The 15,101-nt window shown below is 41.0% G+C and overlaps 2 protein-coding genes across 16 annotated transcripts in view; both read right to left on the reverse strand.

Annotated features, from left to right (window-relative positions):
- The window catches only part of LOC136434960 (trichohyalin-like), a 57,180-nt gene extending 48,630 nt beyond the window's left edge, over positions 1-8,550 (reverse strand). The window contains exons 1-6 of the mRNA XM_066428094.1: positions 8,189-8,550; positions 6,058-6,172; positions 4,932-5,105; positions 4,387-4,493; positions 2,320-2,457; positions 1,746-1,906 (exon numbers count right to left, since the gene is read on the reverse strand). Coding sequence (XP_066284191.1) covers positions 1,746-1,906; positions 2,320-2,457; positions 4,387-4,493; positions 4,932-5,105; positions 6,058-6,172; positions 8,189-8,439 — 946 coding nt within the window. The 5' untranslated portion in view covers positions 8,440-8,550. The remainder of the gene's footprint in view (positions 1-1,745; positions 1,907-2,319; positions 2,458-4,386; positions 4,494-4,931; positions 5,106-6,057; positions 6,173-8,188) is intronic.
- A 3,214-nt stretch (positions 8,551-11,764) lies between these two features.
- LOC136434634 (neuronal cell adhesion molecule-like) overlaps positions 11,765-15,101 on the reverse strand; it is a 94,904-nt gene continuing 91,567 nt past the window's right edge. For all 15 annotated transcript variants that reach the window (XM_066427560.1, XM_066427558.1, XM_066427556.1 and 12 more), the window contains one exon: positions 11,765-14,806. In XM_066427560.1, coding sequence (XP_066283657.1) covers positions 14,730-14,806 — 77 coding nt within the window. In that variant the 3' untranslated portion in view covers positions 11,765-14,729. The remainder of the gene's footprint in view (positions 14,807-15,101) is intronic.

The following is a 15,101-nucleotide window of genomic DNA, read 5'->3' on the forward strand; positions in this document are numbered from 1 at the left end:
GGACCTGAACAATAATTTTGGAGTATTTTTTTCGTGTTACATGTAAAATTGCATATTGGCAGATATTTTACATGTAAATTGAAAACTATATAATACGTAATTATATACAGTCAGTAATTAACACAAAAGTTCAGTTATAAACACAAAAACAGCAATGTTTTCATATTTTTCTAGTGCAAATTTCACGATTTAAGGAAGGTTTAAGATGGCTTAAAACAATAAGGAGTGTATGTGTGAGAGAACTTTTTTCAAGTCCGGACTTGTTTCCAGACGTTTAGGTTTTTTTGGACTTGAACCTAAACGTTTTACAAGTCCGGAACCGGTCCGGCCGGACCGATCCGCACCACTAAATGTAACAGTTACTCATGAAACAGTTACTGGACAGATCTTCAAAACCTATCCAGTTGCTTGAGTAACTCTTACATTTTGCATCAGTCTGTAAAAAACATGAAAACATACGAATTTCAAAAGTTTTTAGCTCAGTCAGGAAAAGAAAATTTGACCTAAAAATACATGTAGTCATAAAGAAATGATAATAAACATTCATTTGGCTGACATGAAAATTTAGCATCCAAAAAAAATTCTTCAGACATAAAAACAAATTTGCCACCAAAAAAGGTGTCCGAATCTAACACGTAGATGGTGAGACGCAACTAATATCAATGTACATGTACACATCACGTCACATTCGTACGAATGACATGTGACAAAGATATGAATGTAGGCGTTACCCTTATCAAGCTTCCTACATGTATCCTCTGTATCTAGTACAATAGTGCCAGGCATTATCACTGTGGGAGGGGAAGAAAAAAACACAGCAAAGTCTATAGAGTGGGCATACAGTTATGTGCAACTGCCAGGCAAAGAAAACTTTGAAATTACTTCTTGTATCTGCTTGGTGGTGTTAAGAAAGCATCACCAACCATACATGTACATGTGCCATGCATGTTGAATACAAACTTTAAGACATTCCTGCAAAAAGGAATTACAAAGACTGTCAAATATGCAGTGTAGAAGTGAATCAAGTTTAACAGGTTTTGATGCATTCCAATGACCATAAATGACCAAAGCTGAAGAGTAAAGCTGAGAAAAGTTTTAAATCCACAGTTACAAAAAAATGCCATCTGAATATTTCTTTGTTGTCTCAAACAACAAATATTATACAATATACATGACTTTTGTGCATATGGTAAACTTAAGCACCCAACTGTGAACTATATTTGAGTTGACCATTGTATAATATGTACAATATTTGCTGTTTGAGGCAGACACCACAGATGCTGTTTTTTCCATTATATGATTTTGTAATGAAAAAAATATTTAGATGGCACATTTTTGAAACTGTGGGTTTTAAAACCTGACTACATAGTCAGTGGGTACTAAAAATTGTAAGTTTGGAGCTACAGTCATTGACTGCTTTGGCTATACCAAACCTGCATTGGACATTTTGTGAAGGTGTTAAAATCACAAAATCACCCCTTAAACTATCTTGAAGAAGAGCAGAACTTTAAAGTAGGAGATTCAGAAACTGAAGACTTTGATAGGGTACATGCAAGTACAAGATGACAGATGCTTGCACTGCGAAAAAAGGACAATGATTTGGAAAGACATTAGAGCAATTATTGTTTACTTTTGCTGTGTTATCCAGTTAACTTTGCTAACTTTATTTCATTCTTAATCTTGCTGTTCCCTGATATCGATCATTTCAAAATGAATTTGATGAAGAAAATAAGACCAAAATTTACCATCCATTTCATCGCCAGCCGGTCCCCCGATGGAGAATCCGAGAGGGTCGACGTTGGACGGACTGGGGGGGTTGAACATGGAGGGGGAGTGGCTCTTCCTTCCTGTGGCTCCCCTCCCTCTGGAAGTCTTCAGGGAGTGGTCCACAATCAGATGAGCAGCCCTAGTTATTCGAGGAAGAAATGGAAATGAAGTTTATATTCCTGAAATTGTCTCAGACATATTCAGAATCTGTCTGTGTACAGTATTCTTGGCACCCGTAAGTAGTTTCATGACCATGTTGGTAAGTCACTGGGGGAACAAAGTCCTTTGTACACTTTATTCAATCCAATGTTTTTGTGACTGTCTGTCACCTTCCTCAGGGTAGAATACTGACTTCTATTTGGCAACGCAGCTAGGTAGTAGGTGTCACTGCTAACAGATGCAGTCCCAGACGTAAAGTATTTAAGCATATACCTACTGGTACCTTACATTTGGGACAGCATCCGATAGCAGCGACATCTAGCTTCAGTACGAATAAAATTAGTCAATATTGCCCGACACAACACAACACAACACAGCACACTGTATACTCACGCATGCTGTCCCGCGGTGCTGGCACAGTCCTCCGCCGTCCAGCCGCGGTTGTCGCGGATGTTGGTGTCGGCGTTGTTCTCCAGCAGCAGTTTGACCAGACCGACGTGACCCAGCATACCGGCCAGCATCAGGGGGGTCCTGCAGGGGGTTATTACATGTATAATATATCATTCATTCACTGGCTTGGCTGCAATATTACATGTTCAAACAACCAGGCTAAGACTATTGCACAGGGGTCTGAGCTGACCGACATGACCCAGCATACCGGCCAGCATCAGGGGGGTCCTACAGGGGGTTATCATTTGTGAAATTTCAGATACATAATCATTGGCAAAGTCAACAGTCAACAACAGCTGGACACTGTTTAACCCTTGACCTGTACTGGCGCACATAATATCATACAAAGTACATATACAAGTTGTATTAAGGGTTAATGACCCGCCCCGAGGTGTATATGGTGTCATAACGCCTGGCCATGTGCTATAACCACCGAATAAAACCACTGAGTGAGCGAAGCGAACGTTATGACACCATATACACCGAGGAAGAGGCGGGTCATTAACGTTATTATCATATAGCTTATCCAAACTGACGCATATAAGAGTAGACAATTTCTGTTTGACGCATAGATCCCTTATACTATTAAGAATGCATTTCAGAATTCACATTTGTCCTTTTTTTAAGAGAAGATGATGAAGAATATGTACAACTGTTGCCTGATTTATTTATTTCAACCACACAGGATAGGAGGGTCGGTTTCAGGTCAGTCAGAAAATGTTATTGTTATCATTGAAGAATCTCCCTGCAACATGACCTCAGGTAACTTGAATAGAACACAGGTTCTTTGGCCAGCAGGAAATGGAACGCACGGAACCTTAGATAGAACATGGTTTCTTTGGCCAACAGTAAATGGAACACGCGGAACATTTTTGGGAACTTTAAATTTTTTTCCCCTTTTTCATGTATTCTAAGGAAATTTTAGGAATTCTAAGACAATAAAGATTTTTTTAAACAGGGTTAAGAAAAAGATTCATCAAATAGATAGCCCCTCTACAAAATGCAACGGTTATAAAGATTTTTTAAACAAGGTTAAGAAAAAGATTCATCAAAAAGATACCCCCTCTACAAAATGGAACGGTTGTGTTCTGACATGAGGTCAATAAGTGGTGTGTTATGGCGTGATAACAGACCACTTATTGTGGGCAATGGAGGCTTCTGATTGGTCGACGCCATCTACATCTACATCTATCTACATATGATACCCCCAAATAGCCCCTTCAGGGGCAAATTAGGGGGGGAGTTGAGGTCCCGGGCTAAGGCGGGCAGGCCTCCAGCCTGGCACGGAACGACTCAACGGTGGGAGCCGTCGCAACCGTGCCAGGCAAGGTGTTCCACTGACGGATGGTACGGGGAAAGAAAGAGTGTTTATATGTGTCGGTTCTAGCGTGGATGGTGTGAAACTTGAGGTCGTGGCTCCCCCGGGTGCGCCCCTGGGCTGGTTTCAACAAACTGTAAGTGTCTATATTAATGTGGTTATTAACAAGTTTGTAGAAGAAGGTGAGGCGGGCGTTCCTCCTCCTTTCAGAGAGAAGGGGCCACTGCAGGTCGTTGAGCATTTGTGTCACGCTGCTAGTCCGCCGGTAGTCATTAAGGGTCACGCGGGCGGCCCTGCGCTGGACGGCCTCCACCGCCTGTATCCCTTTGGTGGTGTACGGGTCCCAGACGATGGCACTATATTCCAAGTGAGGCCGCACCAGCGCTTTGTAGCAAGTGGCCTTGACCCTAGATGGACAATGGGTCAAATTGCGCCGAATGACCCCCAGAACACGACCGGCTTTGCTAGTGGCGTGGTTGATATGGGTGTCCCACCGCAAATCATCGGACAGTTGTACTCCAAGATAGGGGTGGGACTTAACACCGGTAAGGGCTTCTCCACAGAGGGAGTACTGGGTTAGGGTGGGATGCTTCTTACGGGTGATATGAAGGATGTGACATTTAGAAGGGTTGAACGACATGAGCCAACGATTTTGCCATCTACCTATGTGAAAATACTGTATATCGACCCACCTTTGTTTGTTATCCTGAGCATCGATATTTGTCCCTTCCTTGAGCAGAAATTCACAGAAGTCGTCATAACCCTGGTAGGTGGCCAAATGGAGAGGGGTGCTGCCAGACTGGGGACAGGAAAAGTAAAATGTTTAGTCAAATATGCGTAGGATAAATTAAGTTCAATAGCATGTACATCAATAAACATCATGCAACTTAGTAATCTAATATATCAGATATATTACATGTATATGGATTCTTCGCATTCTGACCAGGAATGCTATCTTTTAAATGGCAAAAGAAGGTTTTGCACAGTTTCTCTAAATTGTATAGAAAAAAAAACCATGAGAACTTGAATACTGAGTCTGGTTGTACCTGTTAGTACTTGCCCAATTACCACAAAAAAGATGTATGGACATGTATTGTTGTTTTTTTGCAATAACTATCTCGCATAACGGCCACATGTGACAAATTTGATTCAACATGCGACAAGACCATTGCATCTTAAAACCCCTAGTACCATATACCTTGTTCTGAGTGTCAATCCTTGCATCTGTAGTACCTACCTTGTTCTGAGTGTCAATCCTTGCATCATGATTGAGCAGATCCTCAGCAGCAGGCAGGCTGGGGATGAGGGCGGACAGGTGCAGGGCCGTGTTCCCGTCTTTATCCACCAGGTTTGTGTCGGCCTCGTGTTCAAGCAGGATGGTGGTGCACTCGTCAAACTGACTCTGCACGGCCTGGGGTATAAGAAAATACATGATGAACCCAGGGGTTTTTCTAGGGAAAAATGCATTGCTAGGGAGTGGAGCGACCAATTGGAGGGGTGGTGTGGAAGGGGTGTTTCCTTGTCCTGAATCAGGGTTGCTAACAACTGAACCATTGGTCACATGCAAATTTGCTAAGTGCACAGGAATATTCCCATTAATTAATCAGGATTTGGGATGCAGGACTCTTGGAGTTGGACAGGTTTACCAATCCCTTCCGAAAATCATACCCAAATTCTAATAGGTCCCAGTGAATTTTGCAATCATCAACCATTTTCTATTATTAAAACAACTGCTGTTTTTTTGTTGTTGTGCATTTCTCCATCTCAGGATTGTGATTGGCTGATTTTACAGGGTGCAAATCTATAAACTGATTTTGCGGACTAAAACCATTTCTGGGAATTCATTCAGCTGTGACAACTTTTGTTGACCTTTTGGTTATCGTGATACAATTTGTGTAGACTGTAACATGCTAAATGTCAACTGGATAACCAGGTATTCTTACACTCAGTCTTCACATTGACTTTTGATCACAGCAAAATATATTCCTCAGCGATCCAGCTACATACATAGCAACTTAAAACTAAAAATGCACCACACACATCTTAAGTCATAGCTAATGGATAACCCTTAAAGACAGAAAGATATTTAATCAAGTTATACCCATCATATAACATAGAGCAGTCCTATTTATCATTTTGTTAATGACCGAAAAATCACCTGTATCTGTATCATTCTGTATCTACATTGTATATAGGCAGTATAACCTCTGGCGTAAAACACCAGCTTGTACATGCATGCATGATAAACATGTAGGCACAGATTGCTGTCAAACAATTGTTTACGCTGCGCACCTGTCTGGAAGACAATAGGTTCACAATGGGGGAGCACATTAATTATGGAGGAGTAGAGACTGTGCCCTTACCTTCATGAGGGGTGACCTCATGTCATCGTCACACACGTTCAGCTTGGCGTTGTTCTCACACAGGAATTGCACAGTTTCCACGTTGCCTCGTGCACATGCTAGATGTAGGGGAGTCCTGGAATTACAAATCAAAATTCAAATCAAATCAAACTTTATTGCACGTAACAGATACAAGTTACCATATCATTTTGTGTGATGATAAGTCCAAGCCTGATTCTGCTATACAAAAACCTGCATTCAAGTTATCAAGTAAACCGTATGATAATCTAAAATACCTGAGTGTAGGAAACTTTGTGTACAATATAGGTGTTTGATACATACGTAAACACTATTTTCATTGAAAAATGTATTTCTTTGAATTCTGATATCCCTGCTTTTGATGCAGGTAATGGTTTACCAAAACCTTTTGATATGTCGCAATGAATCAGATTCATCAACTTTCCTCTAATATGTTGTTTTTCACAACAGTACATAGTAAAACATTATATCTGACAACTTCAAATGTAGTCAACTCAAACTTTCAAAGGAGAACCAAGGAGGTTAAAATAGGATTTAACCTCCTTGGGAGAACCTTTACATTCAGGAGGCACAGCACTGTGAAGATCCATTGACATTTGTGTTTGGTAAACCATTTAAGTCCTCTGCACTATTGTTACTCTCAAATGCTACGACTACATTAACTTAAGTGGCTATACAAACAACTACTTTCTATTCCACGGATCTGTGAATACTGCAGGTTAAAGGTCAAGGCAAAGCTTTGAATTTTGTATCTTTTCCCAACAGCCTGGATTTGGGACTTCTTTGGACGAGATGTCACAAAAAGGCCTTGAGGAGAAAAAAATGCCTATTTTTGTTCAAACTCTTTACATAATAGACGAACCATGGCAACTTGAAGGTGTGAGAATGAAAAGGTGTGTATGTGCACCTGTACTACAGGCAGGCGTATCGGGTTACAAAACAAACAGGTGGGGGGCTGGTTAAATCACCTTGAGGGATTGTGGGAGCAAATGATAAGGTTGACATTGACAAGGTGTTGATTATTAGGGTGTCAATGTGAGTCAGAGTTCACGATCATCTTCACATTTCTTAATCTTAAATTAAAGAGTCGAAGCATACACAAAGCTCATGAGCAGCTTTCAGTGTTCTCTATCACATATCTTGTCAGACAGCTCTTTCCACATTAACAAATTTCAGACTCAGGGTTCTTTAGATATAGTTTAATGTAAAGTACAGACAGCCTTTTCTCCTTTTGATTTCTGACAGATTTCTTTGACAGTAACTGTTAAACTTACTAAAAATTAAGGTTAATTCCAAACAAACCTTAGCCAATCTGTTTCTCATAATCAAATATCTTTTCTTCTTTTACACTCCATCATACTTATAGACTAGTGGCATTTTCGCACCCTGTTTACCAAAAGCATAATTGAATTCCATTCCATATCCATGGTATTCATAATCTTGTCTTGTCTTGACACTCAATACTAATAAGATCAATAAAGTGTGATGTGTGACTTCTGTTTATTTACACATGGTGGCTATATTCCGTGTATCTTGACTCACAGAACAGATACATACAACTATTCCATATGTATCTTATATGTGGCTTCCCATTGTCTTGGAGTGAGAGAGAATGAAACTCCTTGATGCAATTAAATCTAATCTAAAATGTATAGGGTTGAAAAACAAACTGCTCTTTTATATGCAAATATACCTGTGTCTAATGATATTTTTGTGTGCAGCTTTCAGTCTCTTTATGGTTACGCATATGTACAGGATGTTTAGATAAAGATTTCATTGCAGGATGTGCTAATAATAAATGTGAACTTTGGATCTCTAGTGACGCTATGTCAATCTGTGACAAAACAATTGAATTCCTGGCATTCCTAAGTCGTGCTGCGATACCATGATTGTAACGTCACAGTCGACTTGTAAGGAATGGCTGTATCTACGAACGAAAACGAAAGTTCTTGGACAGCTAATCTTAGAGGTTTGGGCTCAACACAATTTCAATTTCTTACGAAAACGCCAAAACAAACCCAAATGTGCGTACATGATCAATTTGTATATATTGATCGATCAGCTGATTCCGTTTTAAAAATGTCAACATTCCTTATGGGAAGGAAATACCTACCTGTTTTCCTTATCCAAGGCGTTGATGTCTCCTTTCTTCAAGGCTTGTTGCAGTTTCTTCATGTCGCCCGTCCAGGCCGCCTTGTGTACCTTCCCCATGTCCTTCTCTCGGACATCGTAAGCGGAGAGTGAGCCGGTCAGGGACAGACGCGAGCCGTGCGCCCCCTCCCCACCGACGCTCGGGCCGCTGCCGATCGAAGTCGTGCTGCTACGGCCCAGAACCTTGGACACCTTCCTCGTCAGCTTCTTCATGTCGTCTCCTAGCGTTTGAACTCACTAAAATCACCGTAAACACCGCATAATTGCAGTAAAAGCATGGATTCCTAGGAGAGAAAGTCCTCCCCCGGCCCCGTTGCCATAGAATTTTCGAATCGTAGTGTTATTACGCGCGTGGTTTGATGGGTAAAGTGTGTCAAAGGTCATAAGTGTGACGTCATCATGACAGGTGGTCAGCGGAGGTGGGCGTGGTTCAAAAAAGTGTCATCAAACTTTAGAAATAGAAAAAAAGACCATTAAGGGGGCAAACCCCAGTTTATTTGGGGTTTCAATTGGAGGCTGCACACCTGCAAGTCTGGGTCTTTCAGGGAATTATTCTGAAGCAAAGTAACTGTACGGAATGAAAGGATATCACTTCCTACAAGACCAACTTACTTTTGTTTCTTTTTGGTGAATAAGAATGATAAAGAGTAAATTGAAGAAAACTTAAGTTAAGCTTTTGCGCTTTAGCGGCAAATAAAGACAAATTTGCTCCCAATTTCCAATATTCTGGATCCATGGAGGAGACAACATTGGCTATGTGGTTTAATCTATACAGAAAAGTCGATCAACTATCATCTTTATGACACCATGTTGATGTAAAGTTATTAATGACAACCAGTGAGACACATCTTCATAGGACAATTTGCATGATTTATGTCTGATAATCCACTTGGGACCATCATCTAACAAAACATGCTGGTGGGAAACCCCGACATGTGTGATGAGTGTGGATACAGGACAGCACAAAAGTCTCACTTATATGAGAACCCACACAGGAGAAAAAAACCTACATGTGTGACCAGTGACAGTGTGACTATTTTACAGCGCTAAAAATTACAACAACATCTAGCTAAACACACTAAAGAGAAATTCCGACATGTGTGGGGAGTGTGGATACATTACAGCTCACATCGTTACTAAAACCTACACAGGAGAAATTTCCTACCAGTGTGAACATCATGACTATTCTGCAGAGATAACTTATTTGGACAAACATCTAATGAAACACGCTTTTGAGAAACCCTACATGTCTGAGATGGATACAGGGATACAGGGGAGCTATAAGGTCTCACTTATACCGATACTTCAGAATCAACAGAGGAGAAATACCTCGCCTGTTTGAGAAGTGTGGGTACAATGCAGCTCGAACATGTCGAAAAACGATCGGCATGGCATACGAAAACCCATACGGCGTCCTGAATGCCACCTGAACACTGTGCACCATCGCCCCCTAGCAACAGCATTGTCTCCTGCAGTTGCTGTAATCCTATTCTAAGATGCTGATTATAATCAAAGCTAAGAAACTTTTAAAGTAAAGGTTTAGTTTATTTCAAGTGAAAGTTATGGAAGTTATGTAAAGGTGAACATTATTCGACATAAATCATGTAAATTAACACATCATTTACATCATTTAAGAGGAAATGATACAAAAGCCTTTTTTGCTAAGATAAGACCTACATTGAGCAACCTGTTATTTTGGTAGAGAAGTAGAGGTAGTCACTTCTTCATGAGCTATGTCAATAGCATGTCCACAAGTAAGAGATACCAATTACTTTAAGTCCAATTGGCACCAACAATTGACGATGTTTCATTTTGCCTTGCCCACACATTATCAACGACATATTCTCATGCATTTCTTGATGAATAGGTGCGAAGGTGGTTTTATGGTTAGGGTTGTTGACTTCTAATCTAAAGGTTCATTTTATATCAATCGCAGGTACTTATAAATCAGGCCTTCTTGAAACAGAGCAGGGCCGAGTAGAGGGAAAGGAGCAAAAAGTCTTAATGTGAACATGCTTTACACTAGAATAAAGACCTGTCCCTGATACTGAACACCATCCACACACAGGCATACAGACCTGTCCTTTGTGCTGAGAATTGTCCACACACAGGCGTACGAACCTGTCCTTAGATTTGAACTCCATACACACACAGGCATACATCCTGTCCTTAGTGCCGAACACCATCCTCACAGGCATGCAGACCTATCCTTGGTGCTGAACTCCATCCACACACAGGTATAAATACCTGTCCTTGGTGCTGAACACCATCCTCACAGGCATACAGACCTGTCCTTAGTGCTGAACTCGATCCATACATAGGCATACAGACATGTCTTTAATGCTTATAACCATCTTCACACAGGCATACAGACCTGTTCTTGGTGCTGAACACCATCCGCACACAGGTATACAGACCTGTCCTTGGTGCTGAACACCCTTCTTACAGGTATACAGACCTGTCCTTGGTGCTGAACTCCATCCACACAGGCATACATCCTGTCCTTGATGCTGAACACCATCTTCACACAGGCATACAGACCTGTCCTTGGTGCTGAACACCATCCACACACAGGCATACAGACCTGTCCTTGGTGCTGAACACCATCCACACACAGGCATACAGACCTGTCCTTGGTGCTGAACACCATCCACACACAGGCATGCAGACCTGTCCTTGGTGCTGAAGACCATCCACACATACGCATACATCCTGTCTTTGGTGCTGAACACCCTCCTTACATGTATACATACCTGTCCTTGGTGCTGAACTCCATCCACACACAGGTAAACATACCTGTCCTTAGTGCTGAACACCATCCTCACACAAGCATACATCGATATCCTGGCGTCACAATTCATGCGAGCGTCGGCCGAATTGGTAGATCGCCCGAAGCTCGCTGAATTTCAAAATCGCCCGAGCGCCGACCGTATTTTTCAATGAAATTCTTGGGTGACGTCCGACGAACACAAAAAATCCCCCATGAGATGGTACCATCTCTTGGACATGGACGAAATCAGAATCGACTAACCTGGTAAAAGGCCAATATTTGGATCAACTTTGATTTCTAAAAATCGCCCGAAGCCCGCGTAATCGACAGGACGTCGGCCGTACTTCGGCCGAAAATACCCATTTGGCTTTAGTGCTGACCTGTTCTTAGTCCCTCCACACGAAGGCATCTAGACCTGTCCTTAGAGCTGAACTACATCCACACACAGGCATACAGGCCTGTCCTTGGTGCTGAGCACCATCCACACACAGATGCACACAGTTCTGTCCTTTATTGCTGAGGTGTCAAGGTGGGCTTTAGGTTAGGGCTATTGGGTCAGAATCTAAAGGTTCTGGGTTCGAACCCCTGGCAGGCCCCGGTGCTGTGCCCTTGGGAAATGCACTTAACATCTATTTCCTCACTCCACTATGGTGAAAGTGAGTACCTAGCTTTGGTTAGGGACGTCCTCTCGGATGGGATGTACATGTATAGCTGGAGGTCTCATATCCTTTGAACTCAGGTGAAACAAGAAAGACACAAAGCCCAGAATTTCCACACATGAACATGTAATTTTTCTCATTGGTGACAGATAGCAGACTTGCACTTATACAACAATGGCGCCTCATTACGTATCCAACATGTATGGCTGTGCACTCATTAAATACACTTACTTCCCTAGAACTGCACTGAACTGCTTTTAATTTTTGCCCTCGTTATCATTAAATTCTTCAGTCTGTCTACCGATACAAGCAATCACAGCGCTTCACACTACATCAGCAACAAGTAAAAATATAGCTAAATTCGTTAACTCTAATTAATTACAATCATCAATAAAAACTCTACCTGATGTGAACTCAAGAGATGAAAGGATGCAATGAAGCAAATTGTCCTTGCACTCCAGCATACAAAACCATGCAACTGTTTTTCAATACTTCTGCTATGATTGTTGAAAATTTGTTTGTATCCTTACGACGCCTCTTTGCTAGTGGGATGGTTTATACACAGTATAGCCTGGGTTACTTTGCCTTCTTTCAGAAGATTTCTACTTGTTTTCCGTGTGAACTAAGATCAAGCAACGAACTCTTGAACATAAAAAGTCAAGTATGTAACAGTAAGTGGCTGGCGCTTTGCTCCTATCGTATATATAACTGTAATACCAACACAAACTTAGTTTCTTCCTAAAGACAGGCTTGTAGGCAAGTGAATTGAGTCTTCCCTTCAAGGCAAAATTTGACTTTTTTTTAGTCGTATAGAGAAGATATGTACCAGCAAAGGTATTCAGATTTAGTGTGGCTTTGAGTGGCGAGACAAAATACAGTTCTTGCCAGTTGCCCTGCCTGTTGAGTTTTAATTGTGTGAGAAGTTACTATGGCATAACTGCATATCCACTAAACCTTGTCATTGCCTACAGGTCTGTACTTTTCTGTTAACTTTTTCGGGAACATTTCTTACGATTCTGCACATCCTGTTACACACATACAAATCCTGCTTAAAACCTGTAATACACAAATCACAGAAAACCTACAATCCCAAGTTCTCAATTGTGACAACAAAGAGAGAGAGTTCCCATGCTTTGTGATTTGTACGTTTTGAGCATGATTTGGATGTTGCCAAACAGTAAAGTGCTTGTTTTTTGGTACAATTTCTATGTTCCCAAAATGAAATGAATTTGACAAGATTTGTATGAAAGCTAGGTACCAGTCCTACATAACATGGATGACATCTTCCAGAGGAACATTTAAGAACAGAGAATTAAGTTAAAACTACACTGTACACACTCTTTATCAATTCTTTACAAGATAATCAACACGTCTTGCAACAAAGGAAACAATCTCTCAAGATTTCTTAAGAAATGAATTATGTGTCTTATATCATCTTCAAGTGTTCCAGGATGGTTAGTAGTAGCATCAACCAAAATCTAACACAACTTTGTCAAATTACAACTATCTATATTAATTTGCACTTTAAAAAGTGTTATAGACATGATGTGTAAGGCAGCTATCTTCTAAAGTAATTAAAGCATCAAGCTTTGGCTTTGCATAATAAAAACGTCTCAACACACAATGATAGTCTTATAATGTAAAGACTGGCAAGCAATATATTACAAAACATCAACATCGGCCAAAAATATAGAAACATCTTTCTCAATCTTCATTTGACATTTAAAAACAAACAAACAAACAATAAGGCCTTTTTTCTAGCATCTCTTTAAATTTTAGACTAGGTAATTTCTATAAACAAATGCTTGACTTGTTAAAAAATGTGGCCTTGAAAAAAGATTTGTGAAGCACAAATATCTAGGTAAGCTTCAACTCTTTGAAGCAATATAAAAAAAGGAATAAATAAAACTCTGTAACAGAATTATATTCAAGACGCAGAAGTGTTCAGCCTTTTGAGGTGGGGACGTCGTGTTCCGATACTGGCCCCAAAGTCCCGAGGTTGTACGGTAAGGCAGCTGAATTTCCTGGTCTTGGTGTGGGTTGTGTTACTCCATGCAAACTTATCTATCAAGAATGTTACACGTCATCTTATCAACTCTACACAGGCTTGCAACGTCCTAACGGTATACACAACTGTTTTACACCGGTAAGTCGTTTCTGTTTTGTTTTGTTATCGTTTTGTTCCTTTCACGCTTAAACCCCCCCGAGTCACATGTAACTATAAGAGTATAGCACCTGGTCCAAAATTCACATCGTAAAAGCACAAATTTCACACTACCTTTTGCTGTGTCACAAGACTGAACATGCACGCTTGTGAGTCGATAATTATAGTGGTAGTACCTTAGTCTTGCACATCTTTTTTCATGGGCACGTTTGTACCGTATCACAAACATAAAAAGATATCCATATCATACATGTATATCTTGCATACAAGGCAGGTAGTTTCAAATATGCTGTGTAGTATTGTCTACCAACAATATAAATGTTGAACATAGTCTTAAAAGCGGGCTCCTGGCGACGTTTTGATATTGCCGTTTTCCTTTTTAGCTTATCATGGACTATTATCTAATTGCTGCTGTGTTCTTATGTTCTGCATTTGCAGAAAACAGTGTGATAGCAGAAAATAGAAATACCAAAGCGCCGTCGGAAGCCTGCTATGAAGGCTACGATGCACAGCTGACTCCCACGACAGTACATTTACACGTTTCCTTGGTAACGAGTAGCTGCAAAACCTCCCGTTTGCGGCCCCGCATGGGAGAAGTCTCCGCCAATCATCGAATCGAGTCACGTTCCTGTGGATGTCCATGGCATGCTGGGCTTGTGCCTGTTTGAATAGGAGGTGTCCGGTCCAGGACACTCCAGTGCCTGATGATAGGGCTCCCAGGTGGTGGATAAGATAATACATGAGGTGATGAAGTTCCCTGAATTTGCATCGGAACAGCCAGGCCAAGCATTGCCGTCCATCCCCGGACGATTCACTCCACAAACCATTGTCTCAATTAATTCCTATATTACATGATTCTAGCATTATGAACTAGTGGACAATTTTGTCTGTCTGTTTTTTTCTTTTGGAACTAGACAAACGTTGAGAACGCCGCTGGTGACGTGGGCTCCTCTGGGGGCCGTTGTTTCTTGTCGGCTCCGTATTGACCTACAACAGAACCAGGCAGAGAAGGCTTTTTAGTGTCCAGTTCAGCACAAAAGAAAAACAGTTACAAAACAAGCTATAGAAAATCAGGAAGGGAAGGTAACAGAGAAGGAAAGTGCTGAACCCAAGCCCTAGTGGTACTTTGGACACTGTGCTTGTTCAGCAACAAGAACACAATATTTCAACTCAAAATGAAGGAGCTTAAATTAATGAGCATTAAGGGACCAAGGTAAAAGGTAATCATACACTACCAAGAAAGAAAATAAAGCTAAAATCTACACCTCATCAAAATGTAAAA

Source organism: Branchiostoma lanceolatum, chromosome 5 (assembly GCF_035083965.1).
Source record: "Branchiostoma lanceolatum isolate klBraLanc5 chromosome 5, klBraLanc5.hap2, whole genome shotgun sequence".
NCBI classification, from domain to species: domain Eukaryota; kingdom Metazoa; phylum Chordata; class Leptocardii; order Amphioxiformes; family Branchiostomatidae; genus Branchiostoma; species Branchiostoma lanceolatum.